The sequence below is a fragment of the Aspergillus pseudodeflectus genome (assembly GCF_044049435.1).
Source record: "Aspergillus pseudodeflectus strain CBS 756.74 chromosome Unknown BJX68scaffold_31, whole genome shotgun sequence".
Lineage (NCBI taxonomy): Eukaryota > Fungi > Ascomycota > Eurotiomycetes > Eurotiales > Aspergillaceae > Aspergillus > Aspergillus pseudodeflectus.
The window spans coordinates 185,246-202,482 of NW_027263807.1; the positions used below are offsets into that span (position 1 = coordinate 185,246).

At 51.2% G+C, this 17,237-nt stretch overlaps 4 protein-coding genes across 4 annotated transcripts; 2 read left to right on the forward strand and 2 right to left on the reverse strand.

The window, feature by feature from the left end:
- Positions 1-1,568: 1,568 nt before the first annotated feature.
- On the forward strand, positions 1,569-3,573 carry yap1 (putative bZIP transcription factor AP-1/Yap1; the record flags this gene model as incomplete). Its single annotated transcript, XM_071048250.1, has 3 exons — positions 1,569-2,048; positions 2,108-3,243; positions 3,299-3,573. 3 exons carry the CDS (start codon positions 1,569-1,571, stop codon positions 3,444-3,446), a joined length of 1,764 nt encoding a protein of 587 aa, XP_070897360.1. The 3' UTR covers positions 3,447-3,573.
- A 1,124-nt stretch (positions 3,574-4,697) lies between these two features.
- BJX68DRAFT_268494 (uncharacterized protein) lies at positions 4,698-9,848 on the reverse strand (the record flags this gene model as incomplete). The annotated part of the gene is made up of 5 exons (XM_071046107.1): positions 4,698-6,558; positions 6,660-6,771; positions 6,872-7,022; positions 7,648-9,350; positions 9,407-9,848. 5 exons carry the CDS (start codon positions 9,846-9,848, stop codon positions 4,698-4,700), a joined length of 4,269 nt encoding a protein of 1,422 aa, XP_070897361.1.
- Positions 9,849-10,527: 679 nt separating this feature from the next.
- BJX68DRAFT_121997 (heterokaryon incompatibility protein-domain-containing protein) lies at positions 10,528-13,567 on the forward strand. The gene has a single exon (XM_071036133.1). It carries the CDS (start codon positions 10,781-10,783, stop codon positions 13,265-13,267), a length of 2,487 nt encoding a protein of 828 aa, XP_070897362.1. The 5' UTR covers positions 10,528-10,780; the 3' UTR covers positions 13,268-13,567.
- A 1,326-nt stretch (positions 13,568-14,893) lies between these two features.
- BJX68DRAFT_240495 (threonine synthase THR4) lies at positions 14,894-17,231 on the reverse strand. The gene is made up of 10 exons (XM_071040687.1): positions 17,084-17,231; positions 16,940-17,026; positions 16,669-16,882; positions 16,544-16,615; positions 16,444-16,484; positions 16,233-16,397; positions 15,915-16,170; positions 15,840-15,852; positions 15,599-15,759; positions 14,894-15,542 (listed from the first exon to the last, which is right to left on the reverse strand). Exons 1-10 carry the CDS (start codon positions 17,132-17,134, stop codon positions 15,028-15,030), a joined length of 1,575 nt encoding a protein of 524 aa, XP_070897363.1. The 5' UTR covers positions 17,135-17,231; the 3' UTR covers positions 14,894-15,027.
- Between the last annotated feature and the right edge of the window lie 6 nt (positions 17,232-17,237).

The window sequence follows — 17,237 nt, forward strand, 5'->3', positions numbered from 1 at the left end:
CCCCGCTGTTTGGTCCGGCGTTCCAGGGAAGAGCGAAGATAACGGACCTTTCTCTATGACTGCCAAGATCGACATTTCCGGAGTAGATAAGCTGGGTAATGGCTTAAATCTGATAGCGGCATGTCTCTGAAGGCTGAAGCCCTGCAAGAAGAGAAACTGCTAGACCGAAGTACGTGTACTATTCGCTCCGGATAGGGTCACACCCACTTGGCAGCACATCTCTGACGGGATCCAAGAAAGGCTGCGGTGTCAGTCAACCCGTCCGAGGATTTAGTCCTGGACGTAAAGGCTAACGCCGATGGTGAGTCAGTCAGAGGTGAGACGACATGGGGCCAGAATGGCCGCCAAATTGTCCTTCGTCAGCCATGAAACCTGGATCGACCATCGAATCAGATCGAGACTGGGACCCAGCCGCCCCGGTGATGGAAGTCTGGGACATCCGCAATCGTCAATTGCTCGAACAGTCGAGCCCAATGAATTCTTCCCCGTGCTCGGACACGAGCGGTGCTTTTGCCGCCTTTTCGTTATTTGCTGCTTTTTATGATTGGTGCCGAATGGTTGAGATATGGGCAGACCAGCCCGGAAATCTGCCGTATATCCAAGAATTCACAAGGACTTAAGTCTGAAGGAAGGGTTGGGGAAAGGTGATAGCCTGATGCTGGGGGAAGTCAGAAAGTTAGTAGTGATACCAGCGACGCTGCGACAGCGGAGGCTTAAGGCTGGACAGCCTATCGGGAGATTGCCTCAGCCCAGGGACGGAGGGGACTCGGAGAAGAAGCCAGAGAATCGAAGAATCGATCGTCTGCCTGATTTCTAAGCAGTGTTGACCATTTTCGTCGGCGCAAAAGCAGCAGCAGAAAAGTAGGATTGTTATTGGCTGTTCCGCAATGTACTACACCATTGGAAGACCTCAAGTCATGCCGCCGCTTTTGCATTGCCACACCCCGTGACTGTCCCCCTCTGCTCGACTGCTGCTCCTCCTCGTCTTCGCCTCCAGGCTTCCTCATCACCATCCATTCTCCGCCAGATAGGTGGCTTCTCTCTTGATTCATCTTTCAGCCAACCATCGAGTGGAATTCGATGCACTAGGCGTCCTCGCCCATTCTATCTTTGACTCCATATCATTTCCCAACCCCTCTTACCTTGTTCCGCCTTCCCCTCTTACCTCTTTCCAACAGGCAGTTTTTCCTGGGTTCAGCCGTCTCTCAACACTTGTTCTGCTCCCTTAACTCCTCTGAATTCGAAAAAGTCGATCCTATTGCTTTCTATTGTCAATCGGTTGACCATTAGCACTGTCGACCACTTGACCGAACCAATATTCTGCCTGGACCACTTTCACACCCGATATCGTCAAGCACCCTCCTGTGATCACTACGTCGTCGTCCGCAGCGTCAGTACCACTGCCTTCACGCTGATCTTGACATCGATACAGCAAACGGGCGGGAAGCCCGACCTGGCGGCCAGCTTAATATTCCGATATCCCTACATCTACGACTCTAATATTTCCCCACCGTCAAACATATTTTATTCAGATACAACCGGGCTTCTGGCGTACAAATCAATTCGACATGGCCGACTTCAATACAATGTATCAACATGGGCTCTACCTGTCTCCTGGTGAGCAGGATCTCCTCCTAGCCGCACTTTCATCAAACAACCCCAACACGAAGCAGCAATACAACACTAAAAAATCGAATTCTGCTACAACTGTTAACAACACACCCGGTCAAGCATCCTCCGGCAGCTTCAATGCCTCCCCCGCCTTTGATGGTTCAAATAGCCAGTTCGGAAACTTCAACTATGATGAGAGCCCTTTCCTCGACTTCAATCCGGACGTCGAATGGGACTTTCAAGGATCGGAGGATCTAATTGGAGATTTGCCGGGAGGTGCTCAGTCGGATGAACATGAGGTTGGTGATAAGCGGAAGGAGTCCGAAGACAACTCCGAGGAAGTAACTGGAAAGAAGCGGAGGGAGAGCGACGATAAAGGTGATGACAAGGCAGCGAAGAAACCAGGAAGGAAGCCGTTGACTTCAGAGCCGACTTCGGTACGTATTCAGGTGGCTCTTCGTTGATCAGATGCAGTCGCTGATGATCTCTCGTATAGAAGCGCAAGGCACAGAACCGCGCGGCGCAGCGGGCTTTCCGCGAGCGCAAGGAAAAGCATCTAAAGGACCTGGAAACTAAAGTCGACGAGCTGCAAAAGGCCTCTGATGACGCTAACCAAGAGAATGGCTTGCTCAAAGCTCAGGTGGAACGACTCCAAGTCGAACTTCGCGAGTACCGCAAGCGTCTCTCCTGGGTAACACACGGCAATGCGCTTTCTGCCATCAACTCATACCCGGGCAACGCAAACCGCATGTCGGGTCTAAATAACAATGACTTCATGTTCGACTTCCCCAAGTTTGGTGACCTTCCTGGTGGACGTATCTTCAGCGGAAAGACCCAGGACAAGGCCAAGGATGACAATCCTATCCCCGGTGTTATCAATCGTCGCTCCGCACCACAGGCGCAACCATCCAACAGGACATCCACAACCGCCTCTCCCAAGGAAGCTACACCTGGCAAATCTGCCACTACATCACCAATCTCAACTGGCCTTCCGTCAAGCCACATTACCAACATGTCTTCCTTTGGCTTCCGGCAATCAGGGACAGGGCCTCTTGAGGGGTCCACATCTGATTCCCCTTCATCCTCATCAGACTCTCACCAGTTCTTGTCATCCAATGGAACGTCTCCGGAACCTAGTGTGCAGTCACCAGACAACAAGCCGCACGACTCCCACGAGGGACATTCCTGCTCGATTGATGGTGAGGCGTCCTTCTGCGCACAACTTGGCATGGCGTGCGGCAATATCAATAACCCTGTACCAGCTGTGAGACACCGAAGCGAAAGCGCTACGAACACGCCCAATCAACAAGCCAACACAAACACCTTTGAAACTCCAGACAATTTCCCAGGGCTTGACTTTTTTGCTCAGCAGAATGGCAATGCTTTTGATCCCACGCTCTTTGGAGACTGGCGGGAATCTCAGAATGCAATTCTGTCCCAGGAGTTCAACACATTCTTCGACGATGCCTTCCCATTGCCTGATCTGGGTAGCCCCTCGCATAATCTCACCGAGGCTGGCGCTCATGCTCAGCAGCCCAAGAAGAGCATTCTTGATGAGATTGATAGCAGAATGGATGAAGAGGTTGTTCCTGGGGAGGACAAGGCACAAATGTTGTCTTGCACCAAGATATGGTACGTCACGCGTTGTTTTGGAATCGTTTTTATCCACTAACAGTCTCCTGTCTAGGGACCGCCTGCAATCTATGGAGAAGTTCCGCAACGGGGAAATCGACGTCGACAATCTATGTTCGGAGCTGCGTACAAAGGCTCGCTGCTCTGAGGGAGGGGTTGTCGTGAATCAGCGAGACGTTGATGATATTATCGGCCGCTCCTGAATTGAACGATCGACGGAACCCACCAGAGGAAGTGATCTACAGCGTATGACGCCTCGAAATCGTCTGCTTCTTCGAATTCGATTACGGATACCCCACGATATGATACCTCGGCGATTTTTTGGAGTAATAGGACACGATACATACAGGCTTGGCCATCTACTTTTTTTTGTGAACTGGGAAGCACAACCCCGAATATAACCGCAGGAAAAGCGGCTTATATCCGTTCTTCACTGGTGCAAAATTGACGAATCTTATGGATATTTCCTTTTCTTCTTCCCATTTATCTCTTTGCTTTCCCCTGCTTTTTTCGATTCTGTACAGGCGAATGGAAGGGAGGTGCACACTTGCGATTGACCTGGGAGGTCTGTACACCACAAACGCACATATCGAGTTTGGTTTTTACAATGTACTGCACCGCACTGTCGCGCTGTCGGAGGTATTAAATGAATAAATCATCGATCAATCCATATACGAAAGAAAATGGAAACTCGAGTTGTCTTTGAGCAAGGAGACCCAAGTGAAAAGCCGGGGGATCAGATCAAGGCCTTCTCTCATGTTCTGCATTCGTTTTGAGCAGTTTGAAAACTTCAAAAACACGCATATACAACCCATTTCCAAAGATAATAGTTCCATGATTTTCGTTTCTACTACTAGTTCTCTTCCTGTTCCGGTTTGCTGTTTCTTCAGATATCTCTACTCCTGCCCAACTCTCTAACTATTGATTTCAACATTTCGACCGCGATTGCAATTGTGCACGTAATTTGATAGCTTTCTCGATACGCTTGGTACTCCGAAGGTCTATCCTTCTCCCATCTCCTCACGTCTTATTTGCGGGGGCGTACGTAATCGAGAGTCTCGGAAAAGACTTCCGGCTAAGTAGACAAGCAAAGGGTATCAAATAATTGGCATCCGAGAACGGTAATAGCATACAGAAGCGGAGTGGGCTCCTCAGCTTTGGGCATACGAGACAAACTATATCCTCTGCGTTACATCATTCCACAGGCAAATCCGAAAATTTTTCAAGAAAAAGTCAAAGTGTTTTTTGTTCTTGATTTCACACGAAGAGAAATAAGTTATTTGAGAACCGTAGGATTATTTGTAGCACATCGCGGGACATTGACCGGGTAAAAAAGTTAGGTAAAGTTATGTGAAACCAAGGGACCGGGAAAAGTTAAATGTGACAATGAAGAGACGAAGAGGGAATACAAGGAACTAGAGACAAAAACAGGCTAATTAGATCAAAATCATGCCCTAGGCGTCGCCAGATGCGGCTGGCTTGTCACCGGACGGGGTAGAAGTCGAGGGGGCAGATGAATCGGCCTTGTTAAATCCTCCACGACCGCCTCGTCCACCCCTTCCGCCGCGGTCACCGCCACGCCCACGGCCACCACCTCGCCCGCCGTAGCCTCGTCCACGGCCGGTTTCGCTGTCACTAGCCCCTCCACTCTGGTATCCCCCGCGTTGTGTTGTGTTGCTACCGCCCCGGTTGCTGCTCTGCCACGTGCCAGCATTGCCCCGGTGGCTACCACGGTCTTCGAAGAACTTGACATTAGGCCTGCGGGGTTGGCCGGCAGGCGTGGACTTCTTGTACTCAATGGGAAGGCGATCAAGGGCGGCCTTGGCCTCCTCCACACTGCTAAAAGTGGCGACATGGTTGTACTTGCCCCATTTCTCTACCTTTAAGAGCTTAGCCTTGTCCTCCTCGGAGAAGAGATCCCGGGCAGCCTGCTCATTATCAACATTTGACACGAAGAGAGCGTTGCTTTGTTTCCGCTCGGTTCTCGGTACCGGCGATTCGCCCGGCTTTTCAGGGTGTGCGCTGCCGTTGGCCTCTACAGGAGGCGCCGATGTCTCGGCAGATTCGACAGACGGCGTAGCACCAGCGGTGGCCGGGGTGCTAGAGGGCTGCGGAGTCGCGGACTTGGGAATAACAGGGGCGGGAGATGTCCGAGCGCCAGGTCCCTTGTTGGCCGGCGCAGTCTGTTGTTGAGTGGGAGGCGCAGCACGTGTGGGAATGGGCTGAGCCTGGCCAAACTGAGGAGTAGCAACATTCGGGCGAGTAGCATTGACAGGAGAAGGAACGCTAACGGGGGCGCCGGGGGCCACTTGAGCTGCTGCGGGTTGGGCGGGTCCAGAAACCGGCGGCTTCCCGGTACGGTGAGCAAAGTTGAAGCCCTGTGCTCGCATTTCAGTTCCGATACGGCCGGATTCAATCTCGAGGACCAGGAAGCCAAAAGCAGCATCCGCCAGGTTGAAGTTCCACATGTTCTTGAAAGCGCTTTCATCTACCTGGCCGCCACCGCTGCCAGGCGTCGGTCCACCAAAGGGGTTTCCTCCATTAGCCACCGAGGGCATCCTGTCTACCACGCCAAGGGCATTCTCCAAAAGAGTCTTTTGAGCATCGTTCTGCGAGATGGCGTTTTCAACCTCAGTCCGCACAGTCTCCCAAACATCGTTAAAGGAAGCCTTGGAGGCGGCGAGTTTGCCGCGGTAGTGGTCGAGTGAAGGGTTCACGGAAAACTCATTGTAGGATGAGCCATAACGGAAGTGCAGCCCAGCGGAGACGGAGAAATCAGCCTTTAGGGTTACGGAGAGCTGGTTTAGCATTCCCTCGCGGGCAGGTGAAGCGTGGGTGACAAAGACACGGGTTTCCGACGGGTCGTAAACACGATTAGCTGTGTCAATCAGCTCTCCCATCTGCAACAGGGTGGTCCACATGGTCCCTTGGCCGCCAGCAATAGTGGTCTTGCCCTCTCCATTATCAAACAGTTTGTGCATAACCACCGCACCTCCCAGTCCAAGCAGACGCAGCTTAACGCCGCCAATGTCCAGCAACCGTGAGTTGGCTTCATCGATAATGTGGAGCTTGTCGACCTTGTATTCTCCAGAGCGGAATTTCTCCAGCACTCTGACATCCTCACAAGCACCCCACACAGTATATACGGGAACGTCGAGAGTAAACGTCTTGTTCAATAACAAGGGAAGCTCTGAGAGGGGTAGTTGGTCTGGTGTGAATCGCTGCTTGATCGACTGCTGAGGAGGGGTCTGAGCAATCGTGCGCTTTGTAAGTTCTGGCAACAGGGGAGAGTATTGAGCGACATGCTTAAGAGTCCTATCAAAAGATCACCTGCTGTTAGCAAGCCTATCCAATTCATGGAAGGTCCAATGACCACCAATGGCAGTGATCGGATTCTGCCTGCACATGTCACTCACTTGTCCGCAATCCGCTCCAGCGAGGAGTCGTCGTAGAAACCAAAATCGCCAGTGTGGATGATGTGGTCTGCGCGGGCTTGTCTGGCCAACTCATTCAGAGACCTCAAATTTCCTGTAGAGGGGAAAAAGCAAAAGAAGCAACGTCTCAATCAGCCAATCCGCTCATCCTGTAGCGCCGCCGCAGCAAAGACAATATATCCGCAGAGACATACCTCGCACATCCGCAATACATAATACTCTTACAGGTCCATTCTGGATGATTCGTCCGTTGTTGGGCAGCAGAGGGGCGGCTCCAGGGACTGGACCGGAGGCACCGTTGGGGAGCGAATAGCCTTGAGGACCGAAGTTGTGTGGAGGACGGGGCTAGAAGAAGCGGCGAAAGATGTTAGTATCAAGAACTCAAAACAGATACGACCAACTTCGGCGCGTGGTGAATCCGTCGGACGCGTAGACCCGAAGGTGGGAGAGAATGACGTTGAACAGCTAAGCTCCTCTCGCTGTACGGGGTCGGGGGGTTGTTCGGGGGGGCGACAACAACACAGAGGGAAAACCACGTACAGAAGCCATGGGGAGGATACAAGTCAACAGTGGCGGAGTAAAGAGAGAGACAGGGGTCGAGAGAGATAAAGAAGCGACAAGAGAAAGAGGGAGGGCGAGAAAGAGACAAGAGCGTCAGTTGGGGAGATTCGAAAGCTGGAGCAAAAAAGCAGCGGCGAGTTGAACTCTGGGAAAGAGCTTCGATTATGTAAGCCCTGTTTTGTTCTGCCTTTCTATGACTTGCAAGCCTCAACCATTTCAACACAAACATTCAAGTCTAATTAGCGGTCAGTGTTGCACGGTCCAGACAACCACTGACAAGCTTTTCAATGTAAACTTTGTGCTTGAACTTATCGTTGGGTAGGACTGAGAACACTCTCAAGACAAGAGAACAAACCAGCAAAACAACAATAATTCCCTATATACAGAGGGCCTACAAATCCTCTCTCACTTCATCTGATGGCTTCTCCTCCACAATAGAAGCCCCCTTCGACTTGCGCGATACCGCAGTCTGCAAAGATCTAGGCCCTTGCAATGCCACCAGGGCAAAATGACCACCTACTGTTGGCCGCGCACGACACAAGACAGGATGGCCAGGCTCACGACCTTTGGCCGATGTGGCGACATAACGGTCAGAAAACGGCCAGTTGTGTTTCCCATTGGACATGAATCCCCAAAGGTCGTCGATAAACTCGGAGCGGGTGGTCATGTCATTGAATGTCCCGGCCAACCACATGTTCCAGTCCGATTTGGCCCAGTCTTGTCGATTGTCCAGAGCGACGCCATACTCACCTCGGACTTTCTTGAAGAATGTGTTTCCCATCTGGTACGCTTCCTTGGGAAATGTTTTGAGATCGAAAAGCACATCTGGAAACAGGTTATAGGGCGTTTTCCACGAGGAGGGCTTGTCCGGATACTGCAGAACAAAGTGGGATTTAGCTTCATCGGTACCAAGCCCCTGCGTAAAGAACAAGCTCGCACGCTCTTTGCCGATTCGCGAGTACTCGCTCAGCCCACTTAACTCTCCAAATGCCCCGAGGCCGACAGCTGCCTTGATAGCGAGATTGGTCTCATTCGCCAGAGGTCCGGCAGCGTCATTTGAAGATAGCTGATTCGCAATGTCGACGCCATTCTCAACCAAGTAGTCCGCGTACCCTCCTAGGAGCCGGATATACTTGTCTGCCCAGGCTGAATTGCCCGTTGCCCGTACATAAGCCAGCACAAGGACCATCAGGTTGCCGCACTCCTCGATGGGCATTGGCTCCGCTTTTTGGTCATCATGGCCGAGGGCATTAGGGTAGTGTGTCCCCATGTCATGGATCACATATGGCTGTGTCCAGCGACCGGCAGCAAGGTATCGCATCATCGGTTCCAGCAAAAGGCGGATATACTCTGGCTCCATAACGTAGTAGATGGGAAATGCAGGCATGATGACGTCGACTGTGTTAAGATTGCCATTGCTGGAGAGCTCCTTGACAAAGGCCAATACGTCGTTTGTGTCGCGTGAGTCGTTGGGAATTGTCAAATCGATTCCTCCCCAAGCCTGCCGGGCTGATAGAGTCACAATATCAGCATATTTATGTCCCCCCGCCAAGGTTGCCTGGCCTGTCATTTCAGTGTCAACTATTTTCGACTCAAGCAACGCAGCTAGATAATCGTCAAAGAACCACTCCAGCGCTTTGTACGTATCAGGAAATTCAGACCGATAATATCCTGTGTACGCTTTTCCCAGGTAATTGATCGCTTCTTTCCTCACGTATCCAACAGCAAAGAGCACAGAGGACTCGCCACTAACGCTGCCCAAGTCATGAGCAAATGCCACAACTCCACCGGGGGTCCAAGGTACATCCTTGCCGGATAGTTTACCGTCGTTGACAAATTGGGAGCGAATCTGCCTACGTTCTCCAGAAGAAAACGAAAGCTTTGATTGAGCGCTTTGATAGGATGAGAGGATGGACTCGCCCCATATCGCCATGTCCCTCTCTTCTGTATACGGAACCGCATTGTCTACCTTGAGCGCGTAAGCTAGGGCTGAGCCCTGCCGATGGAAGCTGCAGACGGTGTTCTGCTGTCTCCCCGCCCATCTCCCATCAATGCTGGAATAAATCTGGATGTCGTTTTTATCGGCACCAGAAACACTGACAGTCAGATAACCTAAACCCTAAGATCAGCTCTGTCCAGCACCACAAACAAGGAATAATAAGCCATACTAAACGGAAGCGACTGCCTCAAGTAATTCGACGGCGAGATTGGCGAAAAAAAATCCAGCGTAAAGCTCACCGGCCCAGCGTCAAGCTTGAAGATTGAGTGCGTCGCAGTATATTCCGCACTCCGAACAACAGCAGGCTGAATCTTGTCTCCAGGGCTTGGTATACTCATCAAACTATACGCTTGGCCATCAACGCGCACCATAACAGACCAGGTTAAGTTCTGCCCTGCCCAGAATTGCGGTTCGGCATAGGGCAGCATCTGCACTTGGTCGCTGGGCATCCATGTTGAGAGGTATGGACTCCGAACTGCTAGAGGATATGATGGGGGTCGCGTTGGTAGGTAAGTGACGCTCTCCGATTCAGAATCAGGAGAGATTGCTGCGGAGAGTGCTAATGTCGCCAATGATACGATCCCGTGGATCGCTTCGAAATTCAGGTACATGCTAATGTAGACTTGCGCAATTGGTGAAAAACGACATTCGTGTCAATCCACGGTATGGCATTGAGAGAGTAGCAAACAATGAGCAGAATTGCCCGTGGCAGGAAAAGTAGGTCCTCGTGGCTGTGGAGAATGTCGATCCGGCTCAGCAGCAGCTATATTTCGTCATCGAAGTGGTGCTAATGCACATCTACAACGCGAATATGCTGATAGACTAACTTGTTGCCTCCTTTGAGAATAACAGGTTTCCTACAACGTGGATATCCTTGGATGATGAAAACATGAAGAATGGAATCTCCTGATGGAAGTGCGGGGAAAATACATATATAGATATATCCATCCCGCTATGACGCCTTGAGCTGCAATGGAATGCGGGGTTGCGCGATTCGATAATTTCAAGATCTGACTGTCTGGTATCTCGAATGTTCATGTCGCGAGACTCAATTCTTCAGATCCTAATCAAACATTTCATCTGTCTGTGCAGTTGACTCTTGCCAGCAACAATTCGATACACGTGATCGAGCTGTAGACGCAGCATTGACCCCTCTAATATCGTGAGCTTAGTCCAGGTTGAGTCAGTTTCTTGACTGATTTGTTGTATCATTGAGGCCGACTTCAGATTTGTTGATAGCCACTACAGTGGCGGGCCAGACTTTCGGGAGGAGTACCGTGGATCATAAAGTCGGCAATCAACAACCTCAACCATGGAACGAAGCTCTGCAAGATCTATGAAAAAGCCAGATGAATCGATTTCGGTGATGGATGATCAGGAAAGAAATTATTGGAGATGAAAAGGAGCTGAAGCGAGATTCCCAGACCGCCTTCTGGGCACTGCCTACTACTAATGGTGCTTCCAAGGTTAGGCACCTCCTCCCCTCTCACTTGGACTTTGCCACTCTTCCTCCATATTTCCGTATTAGACCCGCTGTTGGAACATGTATCGATGGCATGAATCTGGCTGCCGCCGACCAGATGTATCCGCCGCCAGTGGCCTTCCTACCTGCAGTTATTGTTTCGCCATTCCCTCTTTAGCACAAGATGCCCTCCCCCGTTTGCCGCAGCTCCAAGATTCGAGTGAAATGAACCTCACATGGCCGCCTGTTGTCTCCTATCATCACCCGAAATCCGAGAGCGAACCTCAAACACAGCAAGACCAACAAGAACCAAAGACATCGTCATTGCTACCAGAGCTTCCCTCAGAAGACAGCATACGTCTGGTGCGGCTGAAACCTGGTACAGCCGGTAGCCCGATCCACGCGGATTATGAAACTGTGCGCATCAACCAAATTCCTCTCAAACTATACGAGGCTCTATCGTATACCTCCGTTAAAGACCCCGCTGACTCGCTCGAACCCTGTCCGGTATTTCTAGGCAGCTACTGGGACGTGACGTACGTGTCTGTCAACTGCGGAGATGCTCTTCGGCGGCTGAGACGCCGGAAGGCAGATCGGTTGCTCTGGGTAGACTCACTATGCATTGACCACACGAACCCCAAAGAAAAAAACGCGCAGGTATATATACTGCGGGAGGTATATTCGAGGGCGACCAAGGTTTTGGCTTATATCGGAAATGAATCTCCCGAGCTCTGCCCGGCCTTTCAATTTCTCAAAGAGATTACGGCGTTCCAACCCGGCCAAGACTACCCGGCAACCATAGGCAAAGAGACTCGGAGCAGTCTACAAGCTTTAGTCAAACAGCCATACTTTTTGCAGGTCTGGGCGCTTCAGGCAAGCCTTGTGGCGCGCGAGTTTGAACTAGTCTGTGGGAGCATTTCCGCACGCTGGCCTAAGAGGCCCTTTGGCAATTCGTACCCTGACTTGAACATACCTTCATGGTTATTCAAGGATGCGAAATGGTTCCCATTCACAGGAATTGATTTACTGAAGATCTTGGCAGATGGATCTCATTACAAATGCTCCGATCCACGAGACAAGGTATTCGCCATTTTGGGCTTGATGGGTGAAAAGTTGATTGGCCCCGAATACCGAATCCCTGTTGAGAATGTGTACACTGGAATCACCGCATATCTTCTCAAGAACTGGCAAGTATTCGACGTCATGGCGCTGGCCGGACAAAAGAGAAGGTTCAACCTTCCATCCTGGGTTCCAGACTGGTCTCGGAGCCTGTTGCTACCATCATTGGATGACTTTCTACGTACGAAAGATGATCCGGATAAACCGGATGACGGCACGCTAGATTGCTCAACACGTATCAAGTTCAAAGGCCTCAGTCAAGGTGACTGTCACATAGAGATAGACTCGGCCACGGGTGCAATGCAGCTTCAAGGATTCAAGCTGTACAAAGTGTCGGGAGAGACCGTCCAGAGTCAAAACTACACACACATTCGCATGCCCTTGGGCGATATGGGCTTCTTTATAGTCTCAATCCCTCAGCAAGACTACCAAGTCTCTGAAAGGGACGAGCTGTTCCTTTTGAACGGATATAACCACCCTGTGATTCTTCGAGAGAAACCAAGCGCAGGAAGCTATACTTTGGCAGCCGCTTGTGCTGTCTCGATTGGCTGCCCTGGTTCGAAACTGCTTGTACCCTGGTACCGGCGACTGAGGATACTGCTCCCATCTTCAAACTCTTTGACTGTGTCAGTGTTGACACCGGAAGAAGATAACTCACTCCAGCAATTGTATTCGAGGATGGACAGCACAGACCCACCCACCGCGGCTATATTCCGCACCAGAGCCCTAAGTTTCTTGATGCTCGCCCAAACAGGCATACAACGATTCGAGAAAAGCCTTCGAGTGGACTGGAACAAATGGAACCAGGAACTCGGCTGGATGTTTCGCGACCAATCTGCCATCTGGCAATACCTCATCGAAACAACCCAACTAAGTACAGATGAACGCTGTGGCGAAGGGCACATGGACATGCGCGGACCGGACCGCTACGCCGTCGGGAAGAAATTTCCCTCAAGCTACACTTGGGATCTGACCCGCTTCTGCTGGGCCTTTCTACAACCCAGAGACACATACTCTGAGTCCGAGCTTCAGTGGTCGCCCATGGTAGACCACTTGCGGTCCCACCGCTCCGAAATCCAGAAATGGGCACAAGTTACCGAACATCTCCTGAGAGTTTTCGAATACTCTGCCGCGGCACTCGGCGACAGTCAGTGGAGGACGTTTCCGGGCGTGCAACTTCCGCAGAGCTGGGCGTCAAACTACGAGTGCTTCCAAGGTATTCTTAACCTGGACCAGAGTCTGCAGCTGCTGCAGCAGCGCCCGCAGCTGGGGCCAAATTGCCTTTGGAGTATTGCCGAGTTCGAGCGGCATTTGCGTGCGCGCGAGGAGATTTGGAAGCTGCGGAGTGAGGATGAGCGGCGCGGTGGCGAGGATAATATCGAGGCGCATGCGTTATTGAATCATCTGGGCATGGACTTGTACAGTGAGCAGGATATCAGGATGGAATAGCTGGCTGTCTCAGATTGTCAGAACCTTTCCTCTTTTTCTTTTTGTTTAATCAGAGAAGAAATTGCGGTGATTTGAGTGCTATATATTCTCAATCTGTAGAAGCATTGCGTGAAAGTACTTCGGAGGCTCGAAATGTTGATATAGGGCCGCTCGCTATGCATGGGTCCGGATCTTCTAGAGAACGAAACAGGCTCTTCCTTGCGTCCTGTCCTCCTTCTGTCGATATAGACTCATCAGGCATACATTACTCGCTAAAAGTAGAAATATATATGACCAGAATACTAGAAATATCAAAGTAGCACGTCGGGCAGGCGCTGCTCGTCAACGTCCCTGCCTTACCAAACAGCTCTCACTGTACTAGATACATGCACCTGAAGCTATGACTTACCTACTGTCGCTATGCTCGTATTCCCCTGAACGACAGCCATAAACCGCCTATACTCTCTCTCATCATCCCCATACAGGAACCCCTCTAGTGATAGTCTCATAGAACGACCCGCCATATTTCTGGTCTATGTCGCCGTAGGACACCGAGGGGCCCTTGTGCTCTATTGCGAGCTTTCCCTTTGCCCGTGTAATCAAATTGGCGTCAATGTACCGTGGTGGTCCTCGGGGCGCAGCATTTCAGCTGGGGCCTATTGTAGATGACTTTGAATTTGCTCGGCCCAGCAGATGGATCTTGTTCTCGTACTTTTGCCAATGCCTCAGTCAGCGGAGGGAAGAAGTGGCGCCAGACATATGGCATAGCATTCCTGTAGCGTCACTGAGCGGAGTGTGCCCCAATGTCAGGTGAGAAAGCCTTGTAATTAGGGGCAGATGGCAATGTTACCGAGGGTCAGAGCCCGCAGACGACGCATTTCAGCGTGTCGAAGGCCGATGTCGTGAGGGTAAGACTGGGATATATCTGCTGAGCCCAGAGGTGAAGTGTATGAGGTGTTAAAAAGTAAACTCTTCGACACTGCTTAGGTTGTTTAGAAACCAGGGGACTAGCCAGTCTGCGAATCCGGGGAAGAACTGCGTTTTGTTGAAAGCCCAACCGCCGCCATTCTTAAACGGGTTTATAGAAAGGGTGAATGGGTTAAGGCGCGAGAGCAAGGAGTGGAATTCGTCGGTGTAGAATGTAGAGATGTTGGCGAAGCTTAGATGGTGAATCTCGAAAGAAGGAATCTGCTTTGATGCCTCAATTGAATGGGCTGAGATGATAGCTTTGAAGCTTGCGGCCATGAAGGCGAACCAGGTAGAGGACTTTTCGCCAGCAAGGGCGATTTGCTTGGATATCTCAAATCATCGCGATTCCCTCCGGCCAGCCATCATCGTATGGGAAGTCTACCGGCGAGATGGCGTAGGTTTGGAAAGGAAGCAGGGAGGTTTGAGAGAACCCTGTCGAGTTCTGGCGGGGAGTTCGCTTTGCGTTTGAATTCTATGAATGGGTGGCATTGACTGTGGTTTATGTGGGACAATGACAATGCAGCGGCGATTTATAGCTATAGGAGCGCTAAGGAGGGTTGAACCGAGGTTGGCAGCAACTGCTGAGCGTTCGCGTTCGACTTGGAAGCATTGCCGGCGATGGTCCACAACGTTGATGTATCTCAAGGCAGTACCTTGCGTTTAGTTGAAGATTTTGGTGCAGAAAATCCCGACAATTGTGGGAGTGCAGACCTTTCGGTATATATGTACCTACAGTTCAACTTTTATTCAACAGTAACCCCAGTATTATAACCCTCTTGGGACCAAATGCATAAACACCTCTCTAGGCTTCTCTAATCCCGCTCGGCCTCTGCATCATCCCCAACCTGTCCCTTCAAAATCTCCCTAACAGCAACCCACGAGTTCTCAACTTCGGTGACCCTCGTCTCCTTTTTCAAAAGCGCCTTCAACTCGTCGGGAAGTACCTGCCCCTCAAAATCAAACCCAGCCTCACCCTGCAAGGCCTTTGTAACCGCATCCGCAAACTTGGCTGGATGCGCCGTGCACAGCGAGATATGATGCGTGCCCTGGGCGGCGCGGGCAATCGAGCGCTTCGCCGCCGTAACACCGACGGCGGAGTGCGGGTCTAGGATGTACTGCGAGTCCTTGTAGTAGGATTGAATGGTCGAGAGAGTCTCGGAGTCGCTGACGCGGTCGGACTCGAAGGTGTTTCGGCCAGCTTCGAGCATGGCGCTGTCGATGGGGCCGAAGCCACCGGTGGTTTTCAACGATGTGTACCAAGAGACGATGGATTCGGAGGCCTTTTCTGTGGCGGCACGGGGGGAGGAGCCGTTTGCGAGCGCGTTTTCTGTGCCTTGTTAGCCTCCTTGATGACTAGCAGAATATAACGGTTGGTTGGTGTACCCTTTGCAAGGAACCAGAGCAGACGCTCAAAGTTGCTGGAGACAAGAATGTCCATGGCGGGACTGAGAGTTTCCTTGCAGCCGTCTGACTTGCTGGTTTCATCGTGAACGGGGTGCTTCTCATAGCGGCCGGTTGTCCAAAAGCGGTGGAGGATGTCGTTCCTTTGAGATGTCAGCGGTGTTCTTGATATCTGGTTCAAATGATATCTGGTTCGGCGGGAATCATGTCTATGGAGACTTACTCATTTGTGGCAACTGTGAAAATGCTCTGTTAGCAAGGCGCGCGGAGTAACATCATAGGGCAGAGATGTACGTACCGACTAGCTTATCCGCGGGAAGACCCATCTTTGTAGCAAAGAAACCAGCGAGAATGTTGCCAAAGTTTCCGGTGGGCGTCACGAACCGCACCTTGTCTCCTACCTTAAAAGAAGACGACTTCTTCGCAAGCTGGAAGTAAGAAAAGAAGTAAAAGACGATCTGAGCGAGAATTCTGGCAAAGTTGATCGAGTTCACAGCGCCGAGTTTCAGGGCGTTGTTTGTGTCAGCGTCGCCGAAGAGGGCCTTGACGATGTCCTATTCGTGCATTTAGTTGCCATTCGACAGTTTTCTAGTGCAGGTAGATGCGAGGAGCGTACTTGGCAGTCGTCGAAAGTACCCGTAACAGCCAGGTTGTGGACGTTCTTTTCTGTGCAGGTCGTCATTTGCACCTCCTGGATAGGGCTAATGCGGCCCTTGGGGTGGAGGATGGTGACTGTGACATCTTTCTTGCCGCGGAGACCGTGAATAGCGGCGGAGCCGGTCTAAAAATCAGTATTTTACCACGATTGGGATATAGCGTGAACTAACATCTCCGCTGGTTGCGCCGACAACAGTCAAGTGGTGTCGCTCTATCGCATGGTTAGTTAAATCCGACTTGTACTTGCGAAATTCGGGTCTCTCCGCGCACCTTTGCCTTGCTTGCCCTGGTTCTTGCGGACGAGGAAGTATTCAAATAGGTTTCCGAGGAATTGCAAGGCGCCTGAAGTCATCAGCTCAACGACTCAATATAATCGCCGCCGGGGAGAGTCGCACAATCCTTGAAAGAATAACTCGGGCCATGGAACAGCTCAAGCAGATACAGGTTGTCCTGGTGGTTAACAACCGGTGTGATATCCTCCGCGCGGAAAGTCGAGTAACTCCGATCGATAATGGCTTTCAAGTCTTCGGTAGGGATCTCATCGGGGGAGATGTAGAGGCTGAGGATTTTGAGGGCAAGGTCTGCGTAGGAGAGGTCTTTCCAGCTTTGCTGTAGTTATTCATATTAGACAATGGAGAGACTCGAAAGTCCGAATCAATTGCGCACCCATTCATCAGCAGTTGGAACTTGGTGAGGCAGGAAAAGACCGCCATCCGCGGCGAGGCCCTTTAGGACGACTGTCTCGAAGGAGAGCTGTCAAAAAAAATGATTAGCGGATTGTCGTCAGCGTCGGGTCTGTGGAAAGCGCACGTCGTAGTCTCCTCCTCTCGTCGAGAGGTACTTTTGCGAATCAGTCGGCATGATGTGATCTTTATCCCAATTGTTGTCTAGATTGTCAATTGTAGATATTGAGGGGAAGATTTTCTGGTGACTCAAAGTTTCCAGCTTCCTGCCCCTCCCGACC